General features: G+C 41.7%; 1 protein-coding gene across 2 annotated transcripts in view; it reads left to right on the forward strand.

Annotated features, from left to right (window-relative positions):
- FLT1 (fms related receptor tyrosine kinase 1) overlaps nt 1-16,831 on the forward strand; it is a 207,910-nt gene that overhangs the window by 71,899 nt on the left and 119,180 nt on the right. For both annotated transcript variants that reach the window (XM_069601657.1, XM_069601656.1), the window contains 4 exons: nt 429-603; nt 1,979-2,096; nt 4,378-4,547; nt 5,145-5,304. In XM_069601657.1, coding sequence (XP_069457758.1) covers nt 429-603; nt 1,979-2,096; nt 4,378-4,547; nt 5,145-5,304 — 623 coding nt within the window. The remainder of the gene's footprint in view (nt 1-428; nt 604-1,978; nt 2,097-4,377; nt 4,548-5,144; nt 5,305-16,831) is intronic.

Genomic DNA, 16,831 nt, shown 5'->3' on the forward strand with positions numbered 1-16,831 from the left:
ATTGCCTGCGTTTGTGTCCGATGTCGCTGCCTATGGAACAGGTTACTGCTTAGAGAGGTGCTAGAGGGAAGAATCAGATTTGTACTCAGAAGACCCAAGTTCCCGGGCTACTCTGGTCAATGTTTTGATGCTTTGATTTCTTTATCCGCAAAAAGGCAATAACCTCACCAATCTCACTGGCTTGTTGCAAGGAACTGTTAAGATAGTGTACATGTGAAAGTCCATTTGAAGAACCTGAAGTGCTGAATCAGGACGCTATGGCACGTGTTAGAAACATGTCTAGACAGAGCTGTGGTTCTGAGCAGCTTGCTCTGAGTGGGTTTGCCTCTTAGCAGAAAATTACAGATTGTAGGAATGATTTTAGAAATGCTATAACTCTACACGCAACCCATGACTACTGCTACATCTGTTATACATTTTCTTTCTAGGTAAATAAGAGAGCCAGTATAAGGCAGCGCATCGACCAACGCAGTCCCCACAATAACGTATTCTACAGTATCCTCGTTATTGACAAAGTGCAGAAGGAAGACCAAGGGCTTTACACTTGTCGTGTGAGAAGCGGGCTATCACTCAAGTCTGTTAACGCCTCGGTGCATATATATGGTAAGCAACCCTTCGCTGCTTTCTAGTCACTGCAGACTTGGGGCAGGGGGAGGTACAGTTCTATAAATCATGTAAATTTTCTTTTGGAAAGGAGGTAGCCTGTCATGAAAAAATACAACTTTATCTCCCTTCACCCCCTGTCCAAGTGCAAATCACATTAAGTGTTCTTCAACTGTAATACTTTTGCACTAAGTATCTTTCCCTTACAAATTTATTGTGGATAATAAGTCAGTTAGATCATATTAGAATCTATAAAGTTATTTGTTTAGTGTTGCACTGGGCTCCCCTGGTGGCTCAGGCAGTAAAGAATCTGCCTGCAATTCAGGAGACCCAAGTTCAATCCCTGGGTCAGGAAGATCACCTGGAGAAGGGAATAGCAACCCTTTCCAATATTCTTGCCTGGAGAATCCCATGGAGCGAGGAGCCTGGCGGGCTGCAGTCCATGTATTGCAGTCCATGGGGTTGCAAAGAGCTGGACACAACTGAGTAACTTTCACTTCACTTTACATGAACAAAACACAAAAATACAATCATTTATACCTTTAACTTCTGGAAGAAATTTCTGAAATCATACTGATTTGGAGAAAAATACGCCGTGATAAATTACTTAGAACAGATGTCCTTTTATCCCTGATTTTATTCCCATGAAATCCTGATATTATTGTTTAATTCCAGTAGGCAAATTCTGTCAAGAAAATACTTTAACCTCTTCAGAAGTCTTAAAAACCTAATTTTATTTCTGCCATTGAAAAGATAACCTTGTAAGGAGCAGAAGCTGGAGGACAGTTCTACCAATGCCTTTGATATTCTTTTGACTTGTTCCAGTTGATGTTTTATATCAAATTAGTTGTTCTAGAGCACATAGAACAACTTTCTCCCACGGCACTCATATTGGCCAGGTTGGTTTTTTTTAGAAGTAACTTTATGTTTTTGTTATAATATAGATGTGTAAGGTGTATCTGTTGCCCTGCCACTGGGCTTTTATGTCCCAGGGACCATTTGATTTTGCAAATATTTCACTTGTTTGGGTACTTCTAAATAGTTTTATTCACTGATCAGTACTTGAGCATGTGTGTTAGTTGCTCAGTTGTGTCTGACTCTTTGTGACCCCATAGACTGTAGCCCACCAGGCTCCTCTGTCCATGGGATTTCTCAGGCAAGAATACTGAAGTGGGTTGCCATTTCTTTCTCCAGAGGATCTTCCCAACTCAGGGATCAAACCCAGGTCTCCCAGATAGTAGGCAGCTTCTTTACCATCTGAGCCACCAGTAATTCAGTTCCATTTCTTCCCTGGCTGCACCCTCCTTGAATGGGGTTTTGGTTCGGTTTTGTTTACAGATAATCTTTTCTAATGGATTTCTCTCTTCTTTTGAAGACAAGGCATTCATCACTGTGAGGCCTCAACAGCAGCGGCTGTTTGAGGTTGTGGCTGGCAAGCGGTCTTACCGGCTCTCCGTGAGAGTGAAGGCGTTCCCCGCTCCAGAAGTTGCCTGGTAGGATCACAGTCATGTTCCTCGCAGCTTAAGACATGCTTTGTCAGTAGGAAGATGCAGGAGCCTTGAGAGACTTGAATTCCTGAAAAGAAACAATATACATTTCCCAGACAACAGTGGAAGACTAGGGTCTGGGCTGATTTCTAGGCTCGGAGCGGAGTGAGTGGGAAGGGCTGATGGGGAGGACAAATAATGTAACAGGACGGAGCAAGGGTTAGGGTGTTTTGAGTGCTCATGGCGGTTTAGTCATTCAGCGACTAAATTTCTGCCTCTCTAAACCTTCCTATGATGTCAACCTCCTCTGAATGGAGTATGTTGAGCAACGATTAGGAAGGATCTTGAGGATGTAACATGCTCTATTAACCCTGAAGAAGTGGGCCCTTGTGATGAGGATAATAATTCTCTTATAATCGGAAAGTAATTCTTTTAGGTACAGCTGGGCTGAAAGTTCCAGTCTTGTTTTAAAATTAAACGTTAATAGAGACAAGACTGATTTGGTGGCAGGGGTGCACCCATGGCCCTACTTGAACTAATTAAAAGGTTTTCTGGCTGGAAGTTTGCATATTCAGAAATGATTTAAGCAACTTTTTTTTTTTTAATGCGAGCCCAACACCTGATGTAAAACAATGTAATCTGTTGATAATCTGCAATCATTTTGTGAAATCATTTCTAAATGCCAGGATCTTTGGCCCAAGCCATTGCATTCCAAAGAGTATAGTGCACAACTGATTAGGAAAACAACCCACACAATATAGAATCTCAACCAGAGCATGTTTTGCTTTCAATATCAAATGGGTGTAGCATTTTAGTTTTCCTCTGCATCGTTAATAGGGCATTAAAGAGAAAATGAGACTTTGTGCTATGTCCCTTCTTGTCGTTGCAGTAGAAGAGAGGTTTTGTTTCACAATATTTAAAAAGTTTAATAGTAAATTTCCTATGAATGTGTGTTATTCCAATAGAAATATACACTCCACTCTAGGAAGTACATAGTCCTCTGTTCAACACTGCTAATTTCTCCAGTAGCTAAGTAGCAAAGACCTAAAACAAACAAACAAAAAAACCCAATTTTGAAAGTAATGACTTGTTCATAAGAAATAATTTAAAGTAATACTAAAATGGGATTTATAATCACAGCAAAATGCGTGGTTTAAAGTGACGCATTTTGCTGCTTTGGAAATGAGACCTACTGGGAATTAGAATTTGTTTGCATGCTTATGAACCAATGCCATTGCTAACATTACAGCTTTATGCAGAACACAATAAATTCCTACTTGTTGTTTGGTCACTCAGTCATATCTGACTCTGTGACCCCATGGACTGTAGCCCACCAGCTTCCTCTGTCCATGGGATTCCCCAGGCAAGAATACTGGAGTGGGTTGCCATTTCCTTCTCCAGGGGATCTTCCCAACCCAGGGATCAAACCTGCATCTCCTGCACTGACAGGCAGATTCTTTACCACTGAGCCACCAGGGAAGCCCATGAAGAATGCCCGCTGAAAGAACTGTGCCACTTAATGGAATCACAGAGTTTTACAGTTAAGAGATCTTTGAGAAACTTGGAGAAACTGAGAATCAGTGACTTAGTCAAGTTCACGGCATACAGTGGCAGAGCCGGGGTGAGCCTTCTAGCCTGACTCTCGTTTCTGTATGTAATTGAGTGATATCTAGGCATTGAGTCTGTCTTTAAAGTTTAAAAAAAATTATTTTTAAGTTTATACCTTTTGTTTGTGAGTTTTGTGCCTTAATCTTTCCCAGAGGAAAGAACCTTGATAATCTTGATTTCACTATAGCTTATGAAAGGGACAACTGGTGTGACCATTTATATGACTAATAAGAACTCCACATGAGGCCACAATGGGAAAGTCTATTTTTGTTTTTATCTGGAGAAGTGATCTAGTTGATCTGACTTACAATGACCCTTGTATTGCGATGGAGCCTCATGGAGAACTCTGAAAAAACATCTCAGATGGAATCAGCCTGTGCTTCTGTGTTAATACTTAAGTCACAGTAGCAAGCAGCATCCATGTGGGTATATTAAATCATCGCTTGTCTTTCTTCCCTCAGCTTACTTCTTCCTCTTTGCCAATCAACAAAGCAGTGCTTCCCAATCTAAAATTCCCCCACTGGGCTTTACTAAGTCAGTGTCTAAATGTTTTAAGTGGCTGTTGAGGAATCCAGGGCTCTAGATGTCTAAACTGGAGCTCACATCCTTACATGGCAATGTTAACGTGTTATCTAAGAGGTGGTATGAAATAACTTACTGATCCTGTGCTTAACCACAGGTTAAAAGATGGGTCACTGGCCACTGAGAAGTCTGCCCGCTATCTGATTTGTGGCTATTCATTGATTATCAAAGATGTGACTCCCGAAGATGCAGGGGACTACACAATCTTGCTGGGTGTAAAGCAGGCGAATGTGTTCAAAAACTTCACTGTCACTCTGATTGTCAATGGTAAGTTCACCGTTCAAACTTTTCAAACTTTCTTTTGGTTCTGGTGGAGGTGAAATTAGTGACAATTTGTGTCAAAAGCCAGTAAATAAAATAGATAATGAATAAGAACCTGCTGTCTATAATAGGGAACCCTATTTGGTACTCTGTGCTGACCTAAATGGAAAGGAAATCCAGAAAAGGGGGGATATATATATATATACATATAGCTGATTCACTTTGCTGTACAGTAGAAAGTAACATAACATTATAAAGCAACTGTACTCTAATAATTGATTTTTAAAGTCAGTATAACAAAAAAAATTTAAAAATTTTCAATTGCTTTAAAAACCACTATGCCCCCATCCCAACTATTTCATGGTTGCTTCTTATCTCGAGTAGCAATGTGATTTTTTTTTCATCATTGTGATCAGAACGTACATACCATGGAATCAAAACACATCTATTGCTTTTCAATTGACATTAAGATGACAGTCACACAGGTTTGGTTTTCATCCACGTTCGTCTCCTTGACATCAAAGCCAGCGAGAACGTGGTCCTTGGTGTTGTGGTCCAGTCGCTAGACCAGTTCTCCACCTCTGTCCTGTTCTCTCCTTTCAGTGAAACCCCAGATTTACGAAAAGGCTGTATCATCATTCCCGGATCCGATCTTGTACCCACTGGGCAGCAGACAGATCCTGACCTGCACCATTTATGGAGTCCCCATGCCTGCCATCACGTGGTTCTGGCACCCCTGTACCCATAATCACTCCAACGCAAGGTAGGCACAGTTTGTTTCTCAAATGACTTTCGAATGCTCTTCAACATCTGGACTCCAGGGTCTTTCACGGCCACAGATGGGAGTCGGCACTTGGAATGTGCGGTCCACAGCAGGCAAGGCTTCCCCTGCCCTGGGGAAAGGTAGGCAGTCTACCTACACTTCTTCCTTACCATGGCTAACCATGTCATAATTCTAATAGTTCTAGACTGGGAGCACAGGGACAGAATGAGGGTCCCCCTCTGAGCCACTCTTTGGAACTCGTGTTGGAACTCCCATCTCTTGTTTTCCAACCGGGCACCCCCAGACTTCGGCTCCATCAGTGCATCAGTTACTGGTCCCCCGTTTAGCACTCCAAAAACATCGAGCATGACATCAGATCTTCCCACCACTGGTGATCATTGCCTTGCCTAGGCTCTGTGTGTGCTCTTACACTTGTTGGAGTGACCTTCCACGTGCCTTCTGCCCCCTGAGAGGTCCATCTTTATCTTCCCAGGCTCATCAGTGGGGTCACCTTCTCCACAAACCTTCCTGACTTTCTCAGACTCTTTCCTCCCTCCTCAGCATGAACAGCCCTTTGCTGACACCACTGTTACATCACAAGGTGTGGGTACACTTGTCTTCTCTGAGCTATGAGCTGATTCAGCATCCTGTCTGAATACACAGATGCTCGGGGTGTGTTTGCAGTGTTTCCTTGCTTCCTGTTGATGACTGAGCCCTGTTTGCTGTTTTCCATTACTATTTAGCCTAGAGGATTGATACCTGATAGTTCATGGGAGCGAATTTGAAGGTACACAAATAGAATTGATGGGTGCAATAGTCAGATAGTAGTGAGACTGCTCAACAATTAGCATTAGGCCAAAATGTTTCCTTTATTGCTTTTCGTCCCACTGTAGAGTGGTTGGGAGAGTTGCTATTATTTTTTTTAATTAGCTTGATAAATAAACACAATATAATTCTAGCATGAACAGAAGAGGCTATTTGGTTTTCTAGATACTTCCTGCAATTTCAGCCTGTCTTCATCTCGTGTTTCAATCTTTTAAGGCATATTATCCTGATTGTGAAAGTTCCTGGGTGAGTGTGTAATTCCTGAGAAGTGGCTGTTTTCACACATCTGATTTCTTATATGGGTGAATCCTTTGCTAAGAATAAAAGTATGGGAACTCACAGATCTGGAATACCTTCTCTACCACTATGATTATTTAATCCCAAAGAAAGTAAACTATACTGAGATTTTATTATTTTGCTGATTTGGAAATAGACATCCATATTTATGGACTCTTTAAGACCTTGATGTTTGTGCTAACCTAACTTGCAACTGGGGTTTCCCAGGTAGCTTAGTGCTAAAGAATCCGCCTGCCCATGCAGGCGTCTCAGGTTTGATCCCTGGGTTGGGAAGACCCCCTGGAGAAGGAAATAGCAACCCACTCAGGTATTTTTACCTGGGAAATCCCATGGACAGAGGAGCCCGGTGGGCTACAGTCCATAGAGTTGCAAAGAGTTGGACACAACTTAGCAACTAAACAATAACTACTTGCAAATGCATTTAGAATAACTAACTTAAGCTTTTAGGTTTGGATAAATGTATAGAGTTGAATTGTTATAGAATAACATAGCCTTTTAAGAATATTCTTATTGTGATTTGACAATAGCAAATCTAACATTTCATTTCTATTCAGGATTAGAGCTAATGACTATGTTAGAAAGTAAGAATTATGAGTGACAGAACATAATATTATAAAGTTAAGTTTGAATAATGCTAACAAAATATGGTTTTGGGAATTAGGTCAGCTGAAGTGAAACTTTATAAATATTACCTTTTTTTCCCAGTTCCTCTGTGCTAAGGAGGATCCTTCTCCCATTTTACGAAGTATGCTTGCCAAAGCCTAGAAAGATATCTTATTCCTCTTGGAACTCTCTCAAAGATTGAGAGCAGTACCTTAAATCTTCTGTAAATGTTTGATGGCCATCTGACATATTCTCTTAATGCTAAAGGCTTTCTTTTCTTTCTTTCTTCCTATCAGAAGACAGATCACAAATGCAAGTTTTCACTCTTTTAGTGATGATTCACTTACAAATAAATTGGTGCTTGAAATGCAGGAAATGTGCATATCCTTAAGAGCTTCTCATTTTTTAAGTCAGTAGGCTGAGTAGCTTAACCTGTGTCAGGTCCAACTTGGATGCTTGATGGTTGAATCAATGCATTTAATGTAGAGATACTTCAGAAAGATACATGGGACCTTTGTACACTAGAGAGCAAATAGAAAAACTTGATTTCACCCTGCAGAGAGATCAGAGCTCACACTGACAGACAAGCCCTCTTTAACTACTAAAATTTTTCAAGTATGTCTTTATATGAACTATTTTTATATACTTAGATTCACTTGCAGGCAGGAATTTTAGATAGTGACATTCGAATAATGGGTGTTCTAGTGCATGGATTGTAAAAATCTTACTTATTCTGGGTTACACAGTACATATTTGCAGAATGTTATCTGTGCATCTTTGTCAAAAGAGATTACATGATTAATATATACATATTACTCTTGAATATGTAGAATAATTCTTGGTATTTAATTTTTAGGTTCTAGTTAAGAGATATATCTATCTATGGACCACACCAAAGCATTAGTTTTGAGGTCAGAATGTGTTTAAGTACCTCAAAACTATTCATTGGTTTAAAGTGGCCAACTGGTTAATGAGTCTAAAGAGATTCAGACTTACTGTATAGTTTCCTGGAGCCCAATAAATATATTTTTAAAAATGATTGGAACTGTTCAAGCCTTAAATAAATTTAACAAAAATTGCCTCCTTTAAAAACAATGTGGTAAGCTGCTAAGCTATGCTCAAACTGAATGACATTGTGGTTGTTGATTGACCTAGAATTTGTCCTAAGATGTTAAGGATAGGGGTAAGGTAGTTACTTTTAAACTCACATACATAATGAGCTGTGGGAAAATACAGTAGAATCTTCCCCGCCTTTTAATTCTCTGCATATCTTGATAGTAAAGTAGTAGAAGAAGCAGACTGTTTTGAATTTTTAAAAACATTGTTATTATTGTGTGTGTTTAGCCGCTAAGTTGTGTCTGACTCTTTGCAACCCCATGGACTGTAACCCCCAGGCTCCCTGGTCCATGGAATTTTCCAGGCAAGAATCCTGGAGTGATTAGCCATTTCCTTCTCCAAGGGATCTTCCCAACCCAGGGATTGAACCCATGGTTCGGGCCACATCTCCTTCATTGCAGGCAGATTTTTCTACTGTAATACCAAATGAGGTGGAATGTGGGATTTCTCTCACTTCTAGCAACTGGTGAGACTTCTAAATAGATTGTCCTAACTTGCCCCATGTCAGCCTAAGCATAAACCAGGGAGCACTCAGAAGGGTGGTGAGCTTATAGTACTTTCCACATGTGTAGTTTACAGCTTCTGTTCATATGAAATAGAGGTGATTACATACACTTCATAGGGAGTATATAAGGCTCAAATAAGGCAGTGTGTTTGAGAAAGGTATAGAGTGCCATGGAAATCTTGCAAAGTTGTAATTATTGCTTACATTAGGGTAAATGTCTCCAAGTAAGGCTCCAAAACTTTCAAGGAACTTGGAAAACATTTTTCTCCCTACTGGAAAGCTAGTTTCACAACCGTGAGAACTTTTACCTAATATTTCAGAGAAATGAGCACTAAGACTGTGGAAAGTAAAATGTGATTTTGCTGTGCTTTAGAAATAGAGATCTAGTAGGTCTGGGTTGCAGAATCGAGGAAAACAGAATTTATGATTTTTCAGAAGCAGAGAAGAAGAAGAAAGCAAGATAGATGAGGTAGGCAAAAGTAAGAATGAACACAAGTGTATAACAGGGGAGTTGGGGCCAGCCGCATTCATTGTTTCCTGTCATGGGAGGAAGTGGTTCTGACTTGCGGGTTGGCTGAAGCTGGGGTGGGGTACACTGGGATGTAAGAGAGCTGACTCCTGCCAGATTTTTAGAACTTCACCCCCCACACACACCCTCCAACCTGGGTTGTAAAGAACTAAGTAGAACTATTAACCACCCACAAGGTGAGCTGGTTGCAATCTCATGGTCCTTGGTGAGCTCTGTCACAGTGCTGGTCCAGTCTCATAGAAAAATTGCTCAGATAAGGCTGCCTCCTCCATGGAGGATGCTCTGTAAAGGAACAATATGGGGCTGTTTGGAAGGGGCCTCTCTGTGGGGAACGGGGAGGATGAATTTGAGGAAGCCAGGAGAAATTGGGGAAGGGCAATCGGGTTCTTTTCAGTCCTGGGTGTTCTTTGGAAGGACTGATGCTGAAGCTGAAACTCCAGTACTTTGGCCACCTCATGCAGAGTTGACTCACTGGAAAAGACTCTGATGCTGGGAGGGATTGGGGGCAGGAGGAGAAGGGGACGACAGAGGATGAGATCGCTGGATGGCATCACTGACTTGATGGACATAAGTCTGAGTGAACTCTGGGAGTTGGTGATGGACAGGGAGGCTTGGCGAGCTGCTATTCATGGGGTCGCAAAGAGTCGGACACGACTGAGTGACTGAACTGAACTGAATCTGGTTCTTTAAGGAGGTTCAAGGCCCGCAACCTTTAAGGATGGCAGTTTGGGTTTTAGAACAGACATTCTTTAGACCAGAGGCTACTGTAATTCTCTCCTTAGCATCGCAAATTATCATTTCCAAGTCATCAACAACACTAATAGATTACAATAGAGTTGCAACACATCTGTGTCATCATGCTTTGATGGAAAATGTTAGGTATATTGGGTTCTTGTGAAAGTCTCGTTTCCTTCACCAGCTATCTGTGACTCATAAAAATCTGTAGAGAGAAATCTGATACACCGTGTTGACATTACCTATATCTTACAATGCATTGAGCACATGGTTCGTATTCAGGCTAAATAGACTTTCCACATCTACTGATACCAATTGAGCAAAACAAAGATACATACATTTTGTGCTTAGAATTTAATGATGTAAAGTCAAACCCACTGGGTGATTCTGTATCCTCTCTATATATGTACCTGCAGCGTCTCTTTGCCACAGTCTTGGGCATGGAGACCTGGGAATGAAGGAAGTGGGTTCTATTCTTGGCCCTGTCCCTGACTTGTGTGTGACCTTGGCCAGTTATTTAATCTGGGCTCCAGTTTCCCCTTCTGTGAATGGTAACTGCTCTGCTTCCCCTTTCCTATAATACCCAGTGAGTTAACGAGTGAAGTGAGACAACCACTTAAAATGACATTTTCTTTTTTCTGAAGAGCTTGAAATAATTTCCTAGTGGTTGCACACTGTTTCCCTTCCACTTCTTACAAATTATAAAGCCATTGGACCTCAGGACCAACTCTGAAGGTCAGGGCCAAATGCACAACAACAACAACAACTTACGAATGCTGAGCGGTTGTTAAGAAAAGTCTTACATGTAATGGTGTATGCCGTGGTGCAGAATTGCAGTAATTATAATATTGATAATCACTCATTAAGGAAAACAATGTAGCAACTCCTCCACTGCCGCTATTTTCCTCTGTCAGTCCTGTCCAGCCCGTACAGACCAAGGGATTGGCATTCTTTGCCCAGTTAGCCCTAAAACCTTGCTTGTTCCATTTGGCCTTTTGCCAGTGCAGTCTTTCAGAACACATGCAGTGTAACGGGATTCTCATCTCGTGGAAGGTGCCATGGGTAGAGTATTCTTAATTGCTTTCTTAGTTAGAATGGTGGGTTTGCTAAGAAAACCTAATAGACATCCATGGAATCTCAAGGAACTACTTCCAAAGGTTTAAAGCAAATCAAATTTGGAGTCTCAAATAATTCTGTGTTTAGGTGTTTGATAGAAAATATGGGGTTGGCCAAAAAGTTTGCTTGGGTTTTCCATAAGATATTACGGAAAAATCCAAACTTTAAAAAAATTTATTTTAAAATTGGCGGATTATTACTTTACAATATTGTGCTAGTTTCCACCATACATGAGTATGAATCATGTGTCCCCACCATCCTGAATCCCCCTCTTACCTCCCTCCCCACCCTACCCATCCAGGTCCAAACAAACATTTTGCCCAGCCCAAAAGTGTTCCCTGTAACACAGCATGGTTCAGACGGCTAAGAATCTGCCTGAAATGCAGGAGCCCCGGGTTTAATCCCTGGGTCAGGAAGATCCTCTGAAGAAGGGCGTGGCAACCCACTCTAGTATTCTTGCCTAGAAAATCCCATGGACAGAGGAGCCTGGTGGGCTACAGTCCATGGGGGTTGCAAAGTGTTGGACACAACTGAATGACTGACACACACATTGTAAATCAACTCTACTTCAATTTTTAAAAAAAGAAAGGGAATTATATTCCCTGCCACAGGGTTTGACATTCCATTTCTGAAACACTCTTGCAGGGGCAGTGAGGGGGAGTGTTTTGTGGGGGAGAGGAGACGGGGTTGGCCTACAAAATACGGAGGCAGAGGCCTCTAGGAACTCTGAGAAGTTGCCTAATTGCATTTCTCTATTGTTTACATCACCAAATTGGCAGAGAAAGGAAGGCCTGAATCATTAAGGATGTATTAGGTCTGGATCATTTGGGAGAAGCAGTTTTGTGCACCAGTGGGGTATGTAAAATTAACAGGGCAAAAACAAAACAATCATTAATGGTAGTTAATGAGAAATATATTCAAGGACCCAAATTTAATTGACTACCAGCATGGCTGTCTATTCTTTTTATGCTGAAACAGTTTTACATCCCGTATCTGATTTTTCTAGCTACCAAATACAAGTTTTACTGGTTTCAGCACTGGAAAAGCCAACCTCTCCTGAGGCTAGATGTAGGTCAATGTCAGAGAGAAGCTGTAATTTAAGATGACCTTGTCTTTTGGAAATTTGATCACATACTTCACGCTTTAATATTTATCACACTGCTTCTAAGTATACAATTTGTACCCACATCTCATGTGGGTATACCTAGACAGACTCAAATCAGACAGGCTCCAGAGAATTTTAACTTGGCACACGCAAAACCTCAAATCAAAACAAGGACTTAAAAGATGACCACTTCACCCAAACCCACCTGAATAGGACTTTGAGCTTTAACAACAGTAGGGTAAATCTGGCCACCCCCAAGAAGCTTTCATCACAAGCCAAAACGTCACTTGGGAAACGTCTTGCCTTCTGTTATATAATGATGGGATAAGGAAGTCCTTGCCACCCGTGTGAGTCTTCCAACAACAGCCTTTATTAATATTTCATGCAGAGATCTCAAAACAGAGCGAGCTCATTTGCCAATGCCTTTTTGCCACTTTCCTACCCTTTGTGAGATTTTCCTCATTCCCCACTCTTCCTAGGCATACAGGGAGTCCGATGAATAATTGTTGCTAATGAATTAACTGTCTCCTGTAATTCCTATCAAACGTTCCATTGTGTGTTTAAATTGAACCAAAAGGCTGAGTCATAGGAAGTCTTGCTGGGTGATTTTTAGAGGGATCTTTTGAGCAAAGTTCAATGTTAGCCTCCCTGGAGTAGGAAGACCTGAAGGTAGCAACCCACAATTTGGGGAGATTCCTCCAGAACACTGGCAGAACCACCCCAATTGTCTTTGGCCCATGTTCACAGATTTTTTTTTTTCAATTGAACGGGCATTTTCATGACCAAATCTAGAAACTCCTATCCTGACACAAGATCCTGAGATAATATGTAAACAAACCCCTTGTAAAACGTGCACTTTTCCTTGGAAAGGCACATCTTATGTATCCATGGGCTGGAGAGACTGTTTCTTGAAACATGGACCTTGGTCTGTGGTTTTCATGTATTGGGTTGGCCAATACATCTTTCCATAAGATATTATGGAAAAAGCCAAATGAACCTTTTGGCCAACCTAATAAGCTTCACTGCCCTTTTAGGTGAAAAAGCAGAACCTGGTGGACTGGACTAGAAGGAAGCGTGTGATCAGTTTAGACTGGGGTCCAGGTGGTACTTTCTAATGAGCTTCAATATTCACTTCTTCATACCTTCTCTAGACTCCTCATGGGATGTTTTGTCACCTTGAATGCAGTTGACTACTTCACGATGATCGCTATAAGAGATTGAACCAATGATCCTTTCTAGGGCCAAAGTTGTGTGCGTTCCATTCCATACATTACCCCTAATCTGTGCAACAGTTCTACACGATGGCCACAATTTCCCCATAGGGAAACTGAAGCTCAGAATTTTGTCTCTCAGGTGTTTTCAGATCTGGGATAGAAGAGGCTAAGTAGGTTGGCATTTCAGAAGGTTGCTGTTTGTTGGTGAGCCATGGTGGATCGGTGTGGGTTCCTAGAGGAAGGAACAGAAGTCCTCGAGGGGACAGGATTGGGAGAGCTCTGGCCTCACTTTTTGGGTTTACTCTTGTCACCAGAGATCTCAGAGTCCACTGGGTTAAAGTTGAACTGGGGTTGGGGGAGGAAAGAAGAAAGAACTTAGCAGCCGTTGGGGGCATCTGACTCCAACCTCACAATCTCTCTGGGAACCAGGGATGATGTGAATGAAGCTGGTTCAGGCCCCAAACCTGCAGAGGCAGTAGACCCTTTGAGGGGCAGAGACCCCACGGGGACAAGCAAGCCTACATAGGACCAACCTCAGGAGGACAGCGAATCAAGCAGGGAACTGGCATGCTCCGCGAATAGCGCTGCCGCCTCTGTGGCTTTCCCACCACGCAGGCGTGTTTCATCTCCTACAGGGAAGTCCCATTCCCTCCCATTTGTGGTTCAGGGTTAATTTTCTGGGTCAGGATTCAGCACACACTCAGCCCTCAGCAGGCCTCACGAACCTCATGGAAGATTGATGAAAGGAGATGAACGCATAAAAGGATGAAAACGCATAAGGGTTTACAGCTGATGAAAGGGGACGTGGAAGTGCGGGCCTCAGCCTCAGCATGCCTGGATCTAGTCACTTTGAATGATTCATTCACTGAAGAGTTTAAGACATTCTAAATATCATATGATACTGTGGACTTTTAAAAAATGGTATAAGTGAACTTATTTACAAAACAGAAATAGAGTCATGGATGTAGAAACCAAGCTTATGGTGACCAGTGGGGAAAGGACAGAGGAGGGATAAACTGGGAGATTGAGACTTACATATAAACATTAATGTATATAAAATAGATAATAAGGACCTACTGTATGGCACAGGGAACCCTACTCAATACTGTAATGAACTATGTGGGAAAGAATCTAAAGAAGAGTAGATATGTGGGTATGTATAGCTGATTCACTTTGCTGTACAGCAGAAACTAGCACACTGTAAGTCAACTATACTTTAAAAAAATTTAAGAACTTAAAATATTTTAGAGATTAAAGAGAGCTTGTTTCATAGATGAGAAACTGAAGCTTGAAGATAATTATTCTTCCCCTCATAGCTAGATGATGGCAAGCCCAGGACTAGACCCAAGTCTCAAATTTCTGTCTGCTTATTATTCCTGTTCATTCTTTTTTAGATTATGAAAGTATGGTAGCACATTTACAGGAGACTTGGAAAATACAGAACAAAGTCAAATACATTATGATTATTTTTTAGGTAGATAAATTAAGATTTTTAATTGTAGTTTCAATATCAGACTCTCAAAAATTAATAGAATGGATAGACAGAAAAGTAGAAGGATACAGTAGACCTGAGAAGCACTATGAACCAATTCAACATAATTAAGATTTACACAGTTTTAACACAACAGCAGGATGCAAGTTCTATTCAAGTTCCCATAGGTATAAAACAGGAGACACTGGCACATATTCAGGGACATAAATCAAGGTGCAAAAATCTCATGGTCTTATGGTATTGAAATCATACAGAGTCTGTTATCACTGGGGAATTGTTAGAAATCACTATCAAAAGATGTTTGAAAGTAACCCACATATTTTCAAGTGCAATGTGACATCTACCAAGAGAGATTCTTTGACTTAGCCATTGAAAGCCTTGATAAAAGACTGAAAAAAAACACTGCATGTGATTGCAGAAAAGAAAGCATTTAAATGAGAAATTAATATCAAAGATACTTCAAAAACCCCACGTATTTGGAAATGAACTGTCCACTTTTAAATGATGAGTGTATCTAAGAAGCCATAACAAGGAAAATTAGAAAATATTTGTAATTCCTGTTGTTCTTATTTTCACCACAACATTGTATTGCATCCTGCTGAAAGGTGTTTATCATGCTCAGTCGTGTCTGACTCTGTGTGACCCCATGGACTATAGCCCACCATGCTCCTCTGTCCATGGGATTTCCCAGGCAAAAATCCTGGAGTGGGGTGCCATTTCCTCCTCCAGGGAGGTGCTTATACTCCGGTTGACTAAACAAACCCACATGGTTTCAATGGACGGCAGTTAAGAGGGAGCACCATGGTGAGGCAGCGGCGGAGATCTGGGTCCTAAGGTGATGGGAAGTCGTGGGGTGAATCAGACGAGAAGGGAGAGGACAGATCTGATAGAGGGACACAAGGGAATGATGGGGAGGGGTCGAAGAGGAAATGCTTAGAGAATCACTGGCTGGCTCACCAGGACAAGGTAAAATGAAGATCTGGAAAGGGAGGTTTGGACCCAACCTAGGTCTTCTTGAATGGAGGCTAAAACTTTGCCAGCCAGTCATTCTGCTCCAGCTCGCCTTCCCTGGCTGCCACCCAGGTGTCCTGCTCTTTGGTAACCTCCCGCCCCTATGGCACTTACAGAATGATGAGCTTGTCCAGACTCAGCATCGGGGCGGCAGGGTCGTACTCCCGTCCTTAGCCCATGTCATGCACGTTACGGCTCCAGAGCTCACCTTCCATGTCTGAAGATCAAAGTCTTAGGTTTGCACTCAGGCCTTTTAAAAAGTTGTGTGGCTGCTTATTATCCCTTTTTCTTAGGCCTTTCATGGTCCACATGCCTTGTCCTCATCACTGAAAACATGTGAGATAATCACAGATTGCTACCTCATTGAGAAATCCTCTTTTGTGAGTGTGAAAGTCTTTGGATAAGTGAGGTGAGGAAAAGAGAAATGGTATTTAGAATCTACTTACAGCCAAATGGAAGATTATAGTCAGTAGACTGTATGGCCTGGGTTTTTTTGTTTGTTTGTTTGTTTTTTCCTTATTATTGAAACGTATTAAGCACCTAACTTTGGCCACTTGATGCGAAGAGCTGACTCATTGGAAAAGACCCTGATGCTGGGAAAGATTGAGGACAGGAGGAGAAGGGGGCAGCAGAGGATGAGATGGTTGGATGGCGTCACCAAGTCAACGGACATGAATCTGAGCAAACTCCAGGAGATAGTGAAGGACAGGGAGGCCTAGCCACGACTTAGCAACTGAAAAACAAAGAGTAAGTGCTTTATATGTACTGGCTCCCATTTAACTCTTACAGAACTTCTATGAGACAAGGACTGTAGTTACTACCATTTCAGAGATGAGGCCCAGAGAGTTCCAAGGATCTCGTTGGGAAGCCAGTCCTGGCTGATATGCCAGAGACTGCAGACGAGTGGCCTTCTAGCACATCACCATCCATGCACTTCATCTGTCATTATGTACAACCATGTAGACATTAAAACAAATGT

Source organism: Ovis canadensis, chromosome 10 (assembly GCF_042477335.2).
Source record: "Ovis canadensis isolate MfBH-ARS-UI-01 breed Bighorn chromosome 10, ARS-UI_OviCan_v2, whole genome shotgun sequence".
In the NCBI taxonomy this organism is placed as follows: domain Eukaryota; kingdom Metazoa; phylum Chordata; class Mammalia; order Artiodactyla; family Bovidae; genus Ovis; species Ovis canadensis.